General features: G+C 42.2%; 1 protein-coding gene across 7 annotated transcripts in view; it reads right to left on the bottom strand.

Moving 5' to 3' along the window:
- DROSHA (drosha ribonuclease III) overlaps positions 1–17848 on the bottom strand; it is a 119362-nt gene that overhangs the window by 83832 nt on the left and 17682 nt on the right. For all 7 annotated transcript variants that reach the window (XM_044233359.1, XM_044233387.1, XM_044233396.1 and 4 more), the window contains 5 exons: positions 16802–16943; positions 14792–14946; positions 11617–11697; positions 5460–5546; positions 2311–2397 (listed from right to left, as the gene is read on the bottom strand). In XM_044233359.1, the coding sequence (XP_044089294.1) occupies positions 2311–2397; positions 5460–5546; positions 11617–11697; positions 14792–14946; positions 16802–16943 (552 nt within the window). The remainder of the gene's footprint in view (positions 1–2310; positions 2398–5459; positions 5547–11616; positions 11698–14791; positions 14947–16801; positions 16944–17848) is intronic.

The following is a 17848-nucleotide window of genomic DNA, read 5'->3' as shown; positions in this document are numbered from 1 at the left end:
CAAGATCTCTAACATAAATGATGAGGCTTATCTTCTCATTACAGAGTGAAGTTCTCAAATTTAGAGAACTTGAGTATTTATATAAAATATAAGCTGAAGCCAGGAATTTTCAGTCCTATCTTTCATTTTGTAACAGTAACAACTGCAATTAACTGAGCATTAGCAGTCTCTCAGTGCCAAAACTTGTGCTGACAGGATTTAAATAACGCTCAAAGAATCACCTCTCTAAGGTCACGTAAATATTAAGAACTGGTTTTAAAAAAAAAAAAGAAGTCTGTCTGACATCTTATCCAAAATAAGAAGTGACAACATGGAGGCGCCTGGGTGGCTCAGTGGGTTAAGCCTCTGCCTTCAGCTCAGGTCTCAGGGTCCTGGGATTGAGCTCTGCATCAGGCTCTCTGCTCAGCAGGAAGCCTGCTTCCCCCTCTCTCTAGGCCTGCCTCTCTGCCTACTTGTGATCACTCTCTCTCTCTGTCTGTCAAATAAATAAATATATAATCTTAAAAAAAAAAAAAGTGCCAACATGTATGCCAAAAACGATGACAAACACTTTTCTGGTATCATTTATTTTTTACAGAAACTGGTAAGATTGCTACAATACCTCTATCTTACAGATGAGAAAATCAAGGATTATAAAGATTGAAATGTCAAATCATAGAGCTAGTAAGTGGAATTCACTAATGTTTAAACTCTGTTCTCTCTGAAGCCACATTGCTTTCCTCCTTTGATTAAGGTGATCCTAAAAGTTAAATGAGATCTATTATTACTTCTAAGGAAATAAGAGATAATTTTAAATATTTTCATGGTAACTAAATTATTTATATTTGCAAGGCCACTGAGGGAAAAAAGAGAAAAATGCATTATGTGGGAGGAGCTAGACTAGAGGACCTTCAATGGTCTTTCCCACTCTGAGATTATGAGCTTTGGTGTAACAAAGGTTTTGAGTGCCTAAGACATTAAAAAAAAAAAAGGCAAAAAAAACCATCAAATTTCAAAAATTCTTAGTGCCTTTTCATAAAGACTGTTAAAGAATTGTCCAATACAAAACTCTATAGCTATGTGTGGTATGGGATGTTACTAGACTTAACTGTGATCATTTTCCATCATGTACAAATGTTGAATCATTATTACATGGTACACCTGGAATTAATATGATGGTATGTCAATTATATCTCAAAAAACATGGTCCAATGTGAAGCACTTTTCTATATTTGAGTCCACACTGGAGGTAGAGGTAATGTGTATTATCAAACAATTTTATTTTTTTATTTAGAATGTCATCACCTTCCACAGAAAATTCTCTAGGATGAAATATATTGTGGAATAAGGAAAATTCCATTAAGAAAACAATTTGTTTTAAATTATTACCACTACTATAGAATCATGTCTACTTACAAAGAAAAAAAGAATGACACAAAGGAATAAAGTCAGGCAAAAATTTTATTCCTTACTCTCCAATGGAACAGAACTTCATGTTTTGAGTAAACAACACCTAAATAACTTTTTAAACTGTGGATGTAATTTCCTATAACCAACTCAGAAAGGATTAAAGAACACTGTTACTTTGATGCAGATGCACCACAGCTATCATTTCTTAAGTTCTCTAACAGCATCTGGACTGGGTAAAGCACACTGCTATAGTCTGAGCTGCCAGCAAATTCTACTCTATGTCCAACTAGAATAGAATAAGACAATTCCCAAAACCGTTAGCTTTGAGACAGCAAGATTTTGACTCACAGATACAGAACTTCCATTTGAACCAATTACCAATAAAGCAACTTTAATACCGGTATAAAAATATCACAGATCTGTACGTCAGACAAAAATCTCTTAAAGAAGATATAGTCCTGGGATTCGAAAACAGAAGAATGTAGGAAATTAATGCAGGTTCCAGATGACCAGAGCATAACTCTCTTTCTTTTCCTATTGCTCAAACACTAGATGATAGCTGCTCCTTAAAACTTTCCAACTTTCTTTTGAAGGACACCCAAACCCAAAATAGCTTTGACACATTACTCCACAGTTTATCCTTCTTTTTCAATCTTTCACACTCTCAAAATGTTATTCTAACACATGTTTACTTACACCATTTAATGTGGACCAAACCTGTGACTCATTAGCACAGATGTCACACCCCCACCCCCGACACACGCTGCCGCAGACTTCCTGCAGCTCATGCAGAGGGACGCAAAGTAAATGTTACTTACAAGTCAGAAGAAAAGAAATTTATTTTTGACTTTCAGAAACAAGAATGAAGGGAAGGAAGAGAATACAGGAAAGGAGAAAGCCAGCCAATTAGTACATACTTACATTGGTCAGGGGGGCATGTGCAAACATAGAGAATCCTTCAAAGATATACTCATGATCATCGTATTCTATAACAGTTGGCCTGTCAGTCTAAAAGCAAACAGAAACACGAAGTGTGAGCTTAAGAACATGATTTGCATGTACAGAAGTCCATCGGTACACAAAGGTACCAAAGGAGAAATGTATGGACTCCACAGGCAACGTGAACATTTTTCTAAACAACCAGGGAGAACTTTATACTAAAGTTTAATTTTAGGCAGAATTCTCTGGCTTCAGTAATATTTACATATTGAGACCATCAGGAATGTTTATTATGGGTATCATAAAGGGGAAAAAAGGCTATATGGCTTCATTTTCTAGGAACCTGTTTTATTTAATCCCACAATACTACTAGATCTATTCTAACTGAACTGTATTCCCGAACTAAGGAAAGTTCCAATAAGAACAAGACAATAGCACAGTCAACTCAAAGCTCAAAGTGGAGGAAGACTCAGCATCACGACAGTCAAGACTAGCAATAGCCTAGAAGGCCTCTGGGACCAGAGGCTCAACCCCTCACAGCTCCATTCCCAGGACCTCCAAGGGGAAGCCACCCCATCACATAACAGCAACAAATCAATTCCCACATGATGTGAAAAATTTTAATTATCTGAAAATTGAATCTGTAGTTAAAACATACAAATGTTAATCCAAGCATACGAGATTCTCTTCCTTATGCTATTCTTACAGACTACCATTTTTAATCCTAGATGTTAAATATGGAACTAATTATCAAGACTAGTAACATAAAACACTTTTTTAAAAAGATTTTATTTATTTATTTCAGAGAGTGAGTAAGAGAGAGTGCTAGAGAGAGAGCACGAGAAGGGGGAGGGGCAGAGGGAGAAGCAGACTCCCCGCCAAGCAGGGAGCCTGAGGTGGGGCTCAATGCTGGGACCCTGGGATCATGACCTGAGCTGAAGGCAGATGCTTAAATGACTGAACCACCCAGGGACCCTAAAAAACAGTTTTTTAACACAGGTACTGAACGTTATTCTTTTAAACCTTATATATATATACAAGGGCGCCTGGGTGGCTCAGTGGGTTAAGCGTCTGCCTTCAGCTCAGGTCATGATCCCAGGGTCCTGGGATTGAGTCCTGCATCGGGCTCTCTGCTCAGCAAGGAGCCTGCTTCCCCCCTCTCTCTCTGCCTGCCTCTCTGCCTCCTTGTGATCTCTGTCAAATAAATAAATAAAATCTTTAAGCCCTATATATACATACAAAGAACTGGAGGAAGGTGCTAAAGAATACGCTCATGTATGTTAGTTGTTTTGCCAATATTACCATTACTTTCTATTTCAGTAATTCTAAATAAAGCTAGTGTAAATTAAATACAATGAAAAGAACTTCTGACAAAAGAAGGTACAGCCACTTTGGAAAACAGTTCGGTAGTTTCTCAAAACATTAAACACAGAGTTACCACATAATCCAGAACTCCAGGCCTAGGTTTGTACCCGAGAGACATCCACATAGAAATTTCTACACAAGGGTGCCTGGGTGGCTCAGTGGGTTAAAGCCTCTGCCTTTGGCTCAAGTCATGATCGCAGGGTCCTGGGATCGAGCCCCGCATTGGGCTCTCTCTACTCAGCAGGGAGCCTGCTTCCCCCTCTCTCTCTGCCTGCCTCTCTGCCTACTTGTGATCTCTCTCTGTCAAATAAATAAATAAAATCTTTCTAAAAAAAAAAAGAAAGAAGCTTCTACACAAACGTTCATAGCAGCATTATTCATGACAGTCTAAAAGTGGAGACTACCTAAATGTTCATCAACTCAATAAATGGACAAATATAGTATATCCACACAAGGGAATATTACTGGTCCATTAAAAGGAATAAAGTTTGGGGCACCTGGGTGCCTCAGCCGGTTAAGTGTCTGCCTTTGGCTCAGGTCATGATCCCAGAGTCCTGGGATCAAATCTTGCTTGGGCTCCCTGCTCAGTGGGAAAGGCTGCCTCTCCCTCTGCCTGCTGCTCCCCCTTCTTTGTGCTCTCTCTCTCTCTCTCTCTGACAGAGAAATAAATAAAATCTCAAAAAAGAAAAGAAGGAATAAAGTTATATGTTACAACATAGATGATCTTAATAATATTATGCTGAGTGAAACAAGGTAAAAAGACCACATTTTCTAGGATCCCATTCATATGAAATATCTAGGACAGGCTAATGATAGAGACAGAAAGTATCTTAGCTATTGAAGGCTGAGGGATATGACAGAACTGACTGCTAATGCGTACAGGGTTTCTTCTGAGGATGAATGATGACAGTGTTCTAAAATTAGATTGTGATGATGGTTTCACAATTCTGTGAAAAGAATTCTATCAGGAAATAAATATACTTTAAATGGGTGAATTTTACAGTATATGAATTATAACTTGATTAAGTTTTTAAAATATGTAATTACTAATCATCTAATTTTTAAATTGAAATCTCTCAATGATAGAAGTAATAGAATTAATAACTTTCCACTGTGAAAAACTATAAAGAACAGGGGACCGGCAGACAGTCATGCACACTGTCTAGGTGTAAATCCCCACTCGGCCACTTACTACCTGAATAATCTTCAGTATGTGACTGAACCTCATCTATAAAACATAGATTACTGCCCCACCTGTATAGTGGGGATAATAATTCTCATTCATCAGTTTATTGTGAGAAATAAGTTAACACATGTTAAACATTCAGAGCAATGGCTGATACCATAGTCAACAAATAATTAGGTATTATTATTACTGTCATAAATACAACAGACCTTCTTGATTGGGCCACTAGATAATATATTAGTTATTCCCTGATTTTTAAGAGATGAGAAAGGTTCTCCACATTCTTCCACCTCCACAGTTCCAATGAAGAGCTCCAAAAGTCACAGCTATAATGAATATGGCTATTATGAGGTACTGACAACATAACTGATAAAAGGTATAGAAAGCAGTATAGTGAGAGGAAGCAAAATAAGAGTGATTATGATAATAGCCAATTTTATCAACATAAAAATAACAAATTTTTTAAAGAAAATTTAAGAACTGAATTTGGACTGAGCTTATTCACATTTTAACCTATCTAAACACATCAAACCTATTTACATTTTAAAATAAATGAAATCTGATTTTGGTAGGAACTTACCAAAAAGTTTGTAGGAGGGGAGACTGTAATTCGATAGTGGAAAAGTCTGCCAGCATTGTTGGTCATGGGACGACAGGGCTTAATGGCCTGCGAGGGGAAAACAAAAATGAGTTTAAAAGTAAAGTAGCAAACTATTTTTATTTAAAAACAGACTGCATTTCTAGATTCACATCTGACAAAAGAGGTTTTATGTGTGTTCCTTCGCAGGTTGGTAGGAAGAACAGCACCATTAACGAGATGAATAAAAAAGGACCAGCAGATCACAGGACTCAACTTATTTCCTCACATGCATGCAATACAAGGGGTTCAGGTAACATGAAGATCTTTCTAGATCTCAATTTCTAAGACTATCTTCCTTTTATTTGTAACATAACACAATACTTGACCTTCGGCTAAACTCCCAATGTGCTTAAAAAAGGGGTGGGGGAATCTCAAAAGTAATGGGTTTTGATGGGGGGGGCGGTGAAAGGACCATTAAATATGCTCAGTAAAAACAGAAGGGACCAAAAATGAAGGACACATGAGAGGCGGCAGAATAGAACAAGCACAGAGTTCAAGATGGGATAAAGAAAACAGAAACTGATGCTTTTTTTGCTCTCCTTCCTTGGATCACCACCAGGTTGACAGGGGCTTTGTTGGGGCGGCCTCATAGTTCGACTGATCCCTCTGTCCAGTCCTGCTTACACATTCCTTCTCTCACAGGTAAAGTTCCCTAAGAAACATCAGGCACCCAAACTTCATCTTAGCATCTGTTTCTGGAGAATCCAGTGTGTAGCTCCAGGAATGATCCAAGAAAGCAGGAGATAAGATAGGACTTTGGAGCTGAAATTACTTACCATCCACTGGCAATGAGGATCCCATCATGGTGGGAGGTGAAGTCCCCAGCACCAGATGGCAGACCAACAGAAAACTCCCAAGGATGATGACTGGGGAGAGTGTACCAGTGGAAGCAGGTGCGGTGAACCAGGGATGTAAGATTATGAGAGAAAGTGTGCTGTCAGGATAACAGGATAGGTGGCTATTGCTAAGCACCCCTGATGCCCTATCATGTCCCTCAAACTTTAGTGTGCCTTGAAATCACTGGAGGGCTTGCTCTACCTCAGACTGCTTGCTTCCCACCCCTAAGATTTCTGATTCAGCAGATGAGGCTGGCTGAGAACCCGGTTTCTAAGGAGTTCCTAGGTGAAGCTGGTAACTGGAGAACCACTGCTCCACAGAAATGTAACAGGAGAGCGGGAGGAAAGGCAACTGGAAGCCAGACAGACTGCTGGAGGCACACAGAGAAGCTGTCCCCTGCACTGCCAAGACCAAACCCAGGGACAGAGATGGTTGGACTTTAGAGACAATTAACAGCCAACAGGGTAGATCTGTTATGCCAAGGGACAAGACCTGGAAACCTGAGATGAAGACATACAGGTTGTAACTCCCCAGACCCTTCGAAATCATCCATCCCCTCAGAGGTGGTCCAACCCTGTCTATTAAGAGCAATGACTCACCTGTATCTAAAGGCAATGGAAGACCCTGCGAGGCAACACTGCCTCCCCTCAAACGGTCTCCCCTCCTGGCCAACAGACCTACAGTTAGGGTCACTTCACAGCATAACCCAGCTGCGGGGTGGGGAGGGGGGGTGCTCCGAGGAGAGATTATATCTCAAAGGAACTGCAAGAACTAGCCCGCATGAGCCAGCAGCAGGAGGCTGCACAAGACCGCCGCTGAGAGTGCTTGACCAAAAGCGCCAGAACATAGAAGTGGTTAGGGAAGAGTTCACGGACTTGTGAGCATTCAGGATTCGGGACACCAGATGCCAGGACCCCCTACTAGGATGTCTCCTAAAAGCATGAAAAAGCATGATCCACAGTAAGTGTAGTTAAAATACCAAAACTGCCGTGACAGAAAAGGAAGTAATTCAAAGAGTCAGGAAGTGGGCGCATTAGAATGGATATACTATCTGTGACTAAAAAATATACCAGATTATCATATTCCATGGGAAGGCCCTGAGGACTTGTCAAGGTCATCTACTAGGGGCCAAAAGGAACGTGCTGGGGAAGGGACACCAGCCTCACTAGGAAGATCAGTGGTGGCCTCCTCTGCAGGCCAGGGCTGACTGTAAGAGAGGCTGTCACAGAGCAGAGCTTGCTGACAGCAGTGGGGATGAAAGGACTCTGAAACAGGGGAGTCAGGATGATGGGACTTCATTGTGAGAAGCCGGGTCTCATAGTATCACCATAACCAGCAAGATCCACGTGGCAACTAAAGGGGTCTGGCCCACAAAAAATCATGGAAGCAGTTCATAGAATACAGCTGAAAAGAGTAATACTTAGTTTGTACCAACAGACGAAATCAAGAATGGTTAACCAAGGGCTGGAGATAGGTTGCTCCAATAAAGTCATGATCCCTTTCCCAGTTCTAGATCTATAATAGGAAGGGCCCTACAACACCACTGCAAGCAAAAATGGTCATGACAACCCTGTCCTCCCCCAAAAGGGCCTATGACCATGTACCCAAAAAACTGTACACGGGGGAAAGGGGAACCGAGATTGTTCAAGGAATACTGAACAGAGCATCTGAATCAACACTGTTACTCAGAGGACGCTGAGTACATCACTTCGGTACACATTATAGAGTTGGTGATATGAAGCCAAGGTAAAAAAAAAAAAAAAAAGGAATCTCAGTCAAGGTCTTGTTTCCAGTAGGTCCCCTGCATCCACAGATCTGCCCAGGAGGCGTTTCCCCTGGCCCCCGAAACATTTCATTGGAATTGACAAAATTGGCAGAGGCACCACCCCACACGGTCCTTATTCTGTGGAGTAAGAGCCATCATAATGGAAAAGGTCAAGCAGAAGCCATCGAAATTCCACCATCCCTGACACAGGCACCAAAACCAGGATCACTCTTGGGGGATGGTACAGATTAGCACCATCCTTAAGGATCCAAAAGACACAGGGGTGACAGTGTTACCGTATCTTTAATTCACCAATCTGGCTTCTGGGGGGTGGGGGGAGGGCCCTGCAGGATAATTAGAGACTACCACAAGCTCAGCTGTGCCATATGCTACAGTTCAGAGCAGACTCGTAGGACCTCACATGCAAAGTGATTTGCTGAATGTATTCTTTTCCATCCCAATAGAATGAGGATAAGACACAGTTCACATTCTATGCTCATTCACAGAGAAAGGACAACATTTACAGCTTTGCTGCCAGGCTGTCCTACCTCTCCCACTCACTGCCCCAACAGTCCACAGCGCTCTCGACCTTCTGGACGTGCTGTGAAACATGAACCTTCACTGCATCTGTGACTCGATGTTTATCAAACTAAAAGCCTCGGCAAAGCACGCATGCTCCAGAGGGTACGGGAGACCCCCTACAACGATTCAGGGGCCTACCACAGCCACAACCATTTTTTAGAGCCAGGGATCTGAGTGCCAAGACATCAGGCCACAGTAACAGACAAATCACTGCATCTTCCACCTCCTACAGTGAAGAAAGCACAGCACCAGGCAGGCCTCTCTGGGAGGCAGGCTACCCCCCACCTCGGAACACTGTGCCCACCCAGTCCTGGAGCAGCACAGAAGGCTGCCAGCTGGGAGTGGGGTTCCCGTGGAAGGCTCTAGCAGTTCCAAGCTCTAGCATGAGTAGCCCTGCTGCGGGGGCCCATGTAATTCAGCAAATCCTACATCGCTGGTGGGAAAAGATGCTGAGGGGAGTCTGGCCACACAGGGAGAATCACAACGCTGGTATCTGGTGTTCTGGAGCAAAGCCATGCTGTCTTCCATGAAGAACGATACGCCTCTGAGAAACCAGCAGTGTGCTACCAGCCAGGGGAGACATGGAAGGCATGGCCTAGGGATGGAAACAGGCATGTGGCTGAACAGCCCAGCACGAGCTGGGTTCTGTCAGTCTGACCCGGGCAGAAGTCTGGAAGGGACCGGCAACCATCCATCCTAAGATGGGAGCCTGTACATCCAGAAGCAGGCACACACAGCAGCAGCAGGCACAAACAGGCCGCGGGAGCAGGTGTCCCTGTCCCACCAGCACCCTCACTCAGCGGCTGACTGGGGATCGAAGGATGAAAGCAGAGGGAAAAGCCCAAGCTGGGTCTGCAAATAAGTCAGTCAGGGGTGGGGGAGCAAGCCGAAGACGGACTGTGATGCAGCCTCATTCAGGGAGGAATCTGAAAGACAGTAATGAGGGAAAGTCTTTCCAGTGAGCAGAGTTTCAGGCAATGTACCTGGTCATCCACTTTGTGTGGAAAGAGAAGTAGCCTGAGGTTAGAATATAGATGGACTCATGGCAGAAGCAAGTGGCCATGCCAGCTGGTCAGAGGCCTAGAAGGAAAAAGATTGGAAGATCAGGGATAAGAATGTCTTGGGGCAGGGGCACCTGGCTGGCTCAGTCGGTGGAGCATGTGCCTCTTGATCTTGGGGTTGTGAGTTCGAGCCCCACGGTGGATGTAGAGATTACTTAAAAAAATTTTTTTTAAATTAAAACCAAAAAAGGTCTTGGGGTAGACGTGTGGGTGCGTAAGTGGGAGTGAATGCGACAATCTCTGTATCATGTGTGGGTGTACACTGGAGAGCACAGACCATGGAAGAGGTACTAGGCCTCACTGACAAATGACTTGGCCAGATGGGGCCAGCCAGCCTCAGTCGTCGGCACCCAGAGCTGACAGTCTGGGCACATGAATGAAGGGGCGACAGCAGCACAGGGAGAGGATTCTCATGAGCCCAACATCAGGGACCTGACTTACCTTGGCTAAACTAACAGCCAATACCGAACATCCAACAGGCCATCTACCATGACCGATGATGGACCCCCAAAATGCTCCTCAGTCCTTGAGAAGACCAACCTGCCACTTAGTAGGTAGTTGGCTACATTGGCCCCATTCACCTTGAAGTTTGTCTCACAGGAACAAACATGTACTCTGAGTATGGGCTTGCCTCCCACCAGTTCTCAGCCAGCACAGCCATCCACCCAGGTCCTCCTTCAAAGGGCCCGCTGCCCATCTGTGGAGAGAGCAGACAGCCTACAGCCACCAGCTCCTTCAGAGTCAGCTTCTGCTATAGAGCTCTCATCCCCAAAATCATGCCCTTCCCAGGGCAGCCCACTCTGAGGACAGAGGGCAAAGAAGGTGTGAAGGCTAGGCCAGCCTGATGCAAGACAATTCCAGTAACTGTGGTTTTATGAGACCCGTCACAGGGGGACTTCTCCTGCCTCCACTCTCTTCTTGCCTGATCCCTAAGAAACATCTCATACTGCAAACTCTACTGCAGCACCTGCTTCCAGAGAGCCCCACTTGAGGCACAGGTGTGGACACTCACGAAGCGCAGATCCTGCCGCAGTCCCTTGCTACACTTGCCGACACCCAAAGACAAATGAGGTAAAAGCAAGGAAGCAGTTAAAAGTATCCATCACTGCCTCATAGTCTTTATTCTCATTACTATTATGGTCTCAAACAATTCTTCCAGAGAAATTAAGGATTTACACGTACTATGATTACACATAGTATGATGGATCATTAAGTGATAATCTGCCATTAATAACATAAAAATAAAAGATGACGGAAAATGAAGGAAAATAATTGAAAGGGAGCAGTTACATGAATCTCTATGATATGAAGTATTCAACTCATTCACTCAAACATATTTGGAGTGTCCTTGATGAACCAGGGGATGGGGTATACAGGTCAAACAGTTCGTGTGCCACTCAGTTTAGTGGGGACCCCAGACTAACGAGGATAACAGCACACTTTTATAGACCTATATATCCCTAAGGGAAGAGAAAATGTGCCTTACCGCAGCTTAGTAAGATCATTTTCCCAAGGCCATTCATAACCATTTATAATAAAATCATGAAAAAAATTACCAGGCGTACAGTTTTAAGATATTTAAAATAACAACAAAACCCCCTCAAATATACCCTGCCTGTTTTAAACAATGAATCTTCCAAAACTTTTTAAAGTTCCTTGATAACATTCCCCACTCTACCCCCCAAAACCCAAGTACTTTTCTTCTCCAATTATCAGTAACGGAGACTATTAGGGAAGATTAAAAAAAGACTATTTCGATGGTATTATTTCATTTGTGGGAAAAGAACAGCAACAGCATCTGTCTACTTCTGGCTTCTCAGCACTTACAAATATAATAAGCCAAATGAGTTACCTCTTCTCCGGGATAAATGCTGTGCCTGATTCCTGTGCGTCTGGCTTTGGCGCTGCATTTGCAGAGTGGCCCATCATTCATCTGTCAGAAACAGAATGTAATTCTTTTTTATTGGGGGGGAAATCCACACCATGCACAATGAGGCCTCCGAAACTGTGTGGGTTTTAATGTCACAAGTACAGGAGCTCTGAAGAGGCTGTCACGGCTAGAAGATTAAACGGATGTTCCAAAACCAATAATGCTGCAGACTGTCTATATTGTCTGATAAAGAGAAACCATATGACGACGCTGGATTCCCGAGTTATTTGTGCAGCCAAGCAGAAAATATCAATGTCAGTGCACTGTTTGCCCCCGTCTTCTCCTACGACTTTCCAGTGTGTTTCTCCCGCTTCTTATTCCAGGAAAAATGACTCTTTCACAAAAGAAAAGCATATTTTATATCCTGAAGGAACACACAATGCTCTGAAGGTGACCTGCAGATTAAATGTTTCCAAAAGGGAAACCTAAAGGTATCTAAAGCAGAGGGGGAAAAAAAAATCCTACCAGAAGCAGAGAAACTTAATGCTAATCAGGTGAGCCAATGTCTGCTTTTTCACCTGAATTCCTTTTACTGCCATAAACTACACCCACATGATAGAATGAGTAATTGGATAGAAAGATGACTGCTAAGCATTAGGGGGGAAGGAGGGTGACAAATAACTCAGGGTCTATGTATTCAAGGAATAGTTACTCTAGACAGGAGAAATAAATACATAGGATATACTTAGTAATTTAAAGAAAAAGGGAAAGAGTCCATGTGAACTATACCATACCACTGGTTTTTTGTTTTTTTAATTTATTTATTTGACAGAGAGAGATCACAAGTAGGCAGAGAGGCAGGCAGAGAGAAAGGGGGAAGCAGACTCCCCGCTGAGCAGAGAGCCCAATTTGGGGCTCTCTCCCAGGACCCTGGGATCATGACCTGAGCCGAAGGCAGAGGCTTAACCCACTGAGCCACCCAGATGCCCCACCACTGGTTTTAAAGGAACGAAATGTGAAGGGCGAACAGGACAGAAAAAGAAGACGGCTATTCTACATGAGGCAACACAGGAGGAAAGAAAGGGAGGGAAGAAAGCCTACGTTATGCTCCAGGGACATGAGACCTATCTAAACAGAATTTATACGAGCAAGAAGACGAAAGATGCCGAACTGCGGTCCAAATCATAAAGGGCCTTAAAAGCCAGTTTCATGAGTTTACTCAATACAAATGGTAATACTCAATCAAAACAAAGACCAGAGCATCAATTGGAAGAATGGAGACACGGAGTTCCATTTCTCGCTTTCTTTGTATTTATTAAAAATATATAGATGTAGGTATATGGAACTAACACGTAACACACCAATTTCCTTAAAGTTCTAGGGCTTTGTAACTTGCATCCAATGAAAATGTCTCAATAAAACTTCAAACACAAATATTAAACTGAAAGATGCTAACTTTCTTTATCCTTTTGGGAAACCTAAAGCTTCAGGCGGCACTGCAGAGGGAACACTGCTACCTAAAAAAAATCACATTAAGATATTATCCAAAGTAACATTTGGCAAACCGAGTTGTGATGGGCTTCACTCAAATATCACAACACACTCCAAATGCTGGTCAGTGCAGAAATCACTTCGTGCTCCCTGATTTCCAGAGAAGCACACAGACATCCTACATTCCCGTCTTTTACCAGGGTCTCGGGCCCCAGGGCAGCTCAGGCTTTACACGGCTCAACTGTACAGACGACACAAACCAAACATAGTAAACAGAGGGGTGAGACTACACAGAAGGCCTTTGTAAATCTCTAATAAAAATAAGAACATACAAGGGCGCCTGGGTGGCTCAGTCGGTTAAGCATCTGCCTTCAGCTCAGTCATGATCCCAGGGTCCTGGGATCAGCCCTGCATTGGATTCCTGCTCAGCAGGGAGCTTGCTTCACCCTCTCTCTCTGCCCCCTCCCAGCTCATTCTCTCTCTCTCTCTCAAAGAAGGAAGGAAGGGAGGGAGGGAGGGAGGAGAAACGTATAGAAACCAAGGGATAGGCTTCTTGACAGAACAACAGAGTGTTAAGAAGACCACATATGGGGAAAAGGGTATGACAACTAATGGACACAGGATTTCTTTTAGGGAAAACAAAAATGTTCCAAAATTAAATTATGATGGCTGTTAAATCTCAAGACTACACTAACAAAAAATGAACTATACACCTTTAAGTGTGTAAATTGCATAGTGTGTGAATTATAACTCACTAAAACTGTTTAGAGAGATCATATGCATGGTTAATAACATAAAGTAACACTCAAAATGCTTCACAATTTTTAAACATTTCTACTCAATTCCAAGAGAGCAAAAAGTATCACAAGAATAAATTTCTGTCAGGCATGCCACCTATATTAATTCTAAAGAAAAAAACCATTCAGATAGCTGTCATCTACCAAGAACCAGAAGGGCATTCAAATTAATATAGAATGGTATGCATTTATTTATAAAGTATAAATTTCACATTATCTTTTGATAGGTATATGTTTTATTATGCTTAATAACTTCATGTGCATTAAAAATACTATTTTTATATGTATTATATATTTACAAAGTACAAATCTTTTATAAAGATACTATTTGGTATGAAGTTTTACTTCATAATAAAACAGTAAGTAAAAATAAAAATGATTATGTCCAGCTATGACATCATTAGCTCAAAAGTGCTTAACAAGGAACAGAACTTACAAGGAACTGTGACTATTACCAACTAAGAAATATGAAGTCTTACAGGACTTAAGACATTGTTTACTATATTGCTGCAAGATACCTTCCAGATGAATTGCTTTTAAAAAGACCTACAAGTGCTCTCTCCCTCAGCCTACCATTTGTCTCCTTCCATTTACTGCAAGTTTAATGAGGCAGCACCATTATCCTGCTCCCTAACACAGAATTTACAAACATCGTCAAACATGATTCAAGAGACAGTTGCTCTGGTGCTTATGCTTTGGGCTGAACTCTGAAGCTGAAAAGAAATAAGCTCCAAGGTATGACACAGAACCCCAAGAGTAAAATTCAGTTTTCATACCAGCCAACATGCATCTTCTGAACCTGGAGTCATAAATGTGATGTGTGGGTCTGCAACCTTCACAGCAAGAACACAACATAAAAATATGCGCACCTGCCCTGGGTCATTGTACCAAAGCTCATCATGCAGTCGGTCAGGATGGGCCTTTTTGCGCTTGATTTCTGCAATGACGTCAAAAACTTCAGAGTCTGAGCTGCTCGAACAGGTGCTGTCCTCATCAGACTCACATTCGGATTCACTCGAACTCTCTAATACAGGTCAGGGGAAAAACAGAGAAGATGAAGAAATTCACAACTGTTTATTCTTTCAGCAAACATCTGGGTGCCTACCCCACACCAAGCACTCCGCTAAGCCCATGGATTATGAAAATATTATTATGAAAATAATAGAGCCCATGGTGCTAAGTCACAATCTAGTTATGGAAAAAATGAAAACAGTTTCAGAGAAACACCTAATGAACAATACCAGAGACAATGCAAACCACAGTGGTAGTGTGGACTCTCACATTTAAAAAAATGTAGTAATTCAAAAAAGGCCGAGTCCACCCTGACCCAGAGGGTCCCTGAGACTTCCTGGAAGGGGTGCATGTAATCCAGACACACAGATGGGGCAGAGACAGGCTGAAGAGGGGCTAAAGGGAAAGGAATGCAAAGGGGGCACTCGGACCAAAGCATGGAAGGAAGAGCCCAGCAGACTGGCTAGAGCAAAGGCCCCGCAGAAAAATACCAGGCGATAAGGAGTTCGGGTATCATGAATGCCAGAGTGAAGGCTCTGATTACCAGACTAAAGATTTTAGATTTTTTTCTCTCCATAGGAGCAAAAGATGGTTTTAGTCCTTGGAACTGACTAGATAAAAAGACTGAGAAGTTTTCTAAGTGAGGTAAGCTAGTCACAAAAATACAAATACTGTGTGATTCTACCTCTAGGAGGTATCAGACTAGAGTTCAAATTCACAGAAGAGAAAGCAAAATGGTGGTTGCCAGAGGTTAATGGGAAGAGGGACTGGGGAGCTGTTTAATGGGTACAGAGTTTAAGTTGAGCAAAATGAAAGTTCTGGAGACTACACAACAATGTAATGTAAATGTAAACAATGTCATATAAATGGTCTCAAGACTACTGAACTGTATATTTAAAAAGTGGTTAAATGGTACATTTTGTGTAATGTGTACTTTACCACAATTTTAAAAAACAGACTTAGAACTTGGGTTAATCCTACAAGAGATTAACGTAGTATAGCACAGTAATAAAACCCAACACTTACACAGTTGGATTTTTTAGTGTATTGCATAAGATAGATGCTATTGTCTTCCTTCTTTTACAGATGAGAAAAGTAAGGCACAGAGAGATTAAATCATTTATCTAAGGTCACATACCAAGTGGTAGAGCAGGGATTTGAACCCAGGCCAACTGGTTCCATCAGTGGTTTTGCCCACCGTGGACATTGCCTCTCAGCTGGGAGACATAATGGGCAGAGGAGAGCCAAAGAACATGGAAAAGGCACAGTGGATGCCTCATCTATGACTCGCTTTCTGTTAGGGTCTAAGGCCTCAAAGTGGTAAAAAGCAATTTCTATTCTCAAAGATCTTAGCATCTACTTGAAACCTCAGAATACACATGGAAAAATAGACCACCATATGAGAAAATTATGGAAAGTATCCATGTGAGTTGAGAGAAACCTTCGATCAGAGCTGGCCTAGCACTAGCATTTCCTCATCAAAGCAGGAGCCCCCTTGGCAGTGGAGAGGGCCACACGGAATGCCTGTCCATGAGTGGCACAGGCACAGGGTTGGGGTTAACAGGCTCCTGCTTTTGGTGGGGAGGCTGGTCTATGGTCCCTTCTGATTCTAAGACTAGACAATTCTATAAGGGACATGACTGTTAACATGCCCTGCAAATGAGATCTCTTATTAACTAAGGAAAAATAAGATCAAAAAAGAGAACGTTCCATTGTTACGTTTTTTGCCGACCATAATTAAGGAAAATAAGATGAAAGAAGAAATTTCAATGCGTGACTCTCAAGAACTCATCTCCAAAGTCAAGGTTTCAGCAATAACAAGAGTCCAGGGTCTTGGTTTAGAAGCTGGTCCGAAATTTGTGACTCACCCAAATCTTCATCTAGCTTCGTCTTAGGAGGCTCCCACGGAGGTCTAGCGGCTTTGGCCTTTTCTTGCCTACTCCCCAGCTCTTCCTCAAATTTATCGTATAAGTCACGCAGCCTACTTGTTCCAACCACAGTAGAATCCCCCTTTGAAAAAGAAAGGATCAATATTAGGAACTACATCAACAATAGCCATACCAAAGAGACATAGGACTTCACAAATAATCATGGATTTGTAACAGCAAGATGCCATCTCCTTCAACTTAACAAACTTTTAAAAACAAAATTCCTAATGCTGGCAATGGTGTCCTGAATCACATACAACATTTATGGCTAACACAATCCTCATGAAAATGCACTCTGCCAACACTGAGAAACGTAAGAACTGTTCATTTATGCCCTTCTGATATGACAAAATAAATCATGACCCCTGCCCCCCACAGGATATCATGACAGCTGACACTCTCCTATGGAACATACACTTTCCCACTACTAAAAATCACTAATTCTGTCTTCCACATTAACCCAATGATCAAAAATAAATATCCTATGGAATAAAGAAATCACAGGGCTAAAAGACACAGCATAGGAAATATAGTCAATGACATTGTGATATCATCACATGGTGACAGGTGGTGGTAGCTACACTTTTGAGCGTAACATAAAGGAAACATGTGCGTTGCACAGCTGAAACCAATGTAATATTGTCAACTATATTCAAATTTAAAAAAATTTTTTTAAAAAGGAACATCTTGGTAGCATCTAAAGTGCCAAAAACAGGAGTACCTGCGTGGCTCAGTTAAGAATCTGCCTCTTGGTTTCAGTTCAAGTCATGATCTCAAGGCCATGAGATTGAGCTGAGCATAGAGTCTGCTCAAGATTCTCTCTCCTCCCTCTGCCCCTCCCCCCACTTGCGCACTCTCTCTCTCTATAATAAATAACTAGAAGCTTTAAAAAAAAAAAAAGGAAGAAGTTAACATCTTATATATCCTCCCCCCCACACATACACCCCATAAATACAGGGACACAGACACACACGCACATACGCATAC

This window comes from Neovison vison, chromosome 1 (genome assembly GCF_020171115.1).
Source record: "Neovison vison isolate M4711 chromosome 1, ASM_NN_V1, whole genome shotgun sequence".
NCBI lineage: Eukaryota > Metazoa > Chordata > Mammalia > Carnivora > Mustelidae > Neogale > Neogale vison.
The sequence above is the reverse complement of the archived record's forward strand: the minus strand, read 5'-3'. Positions and strand labels throughout refer to the sequence as shown.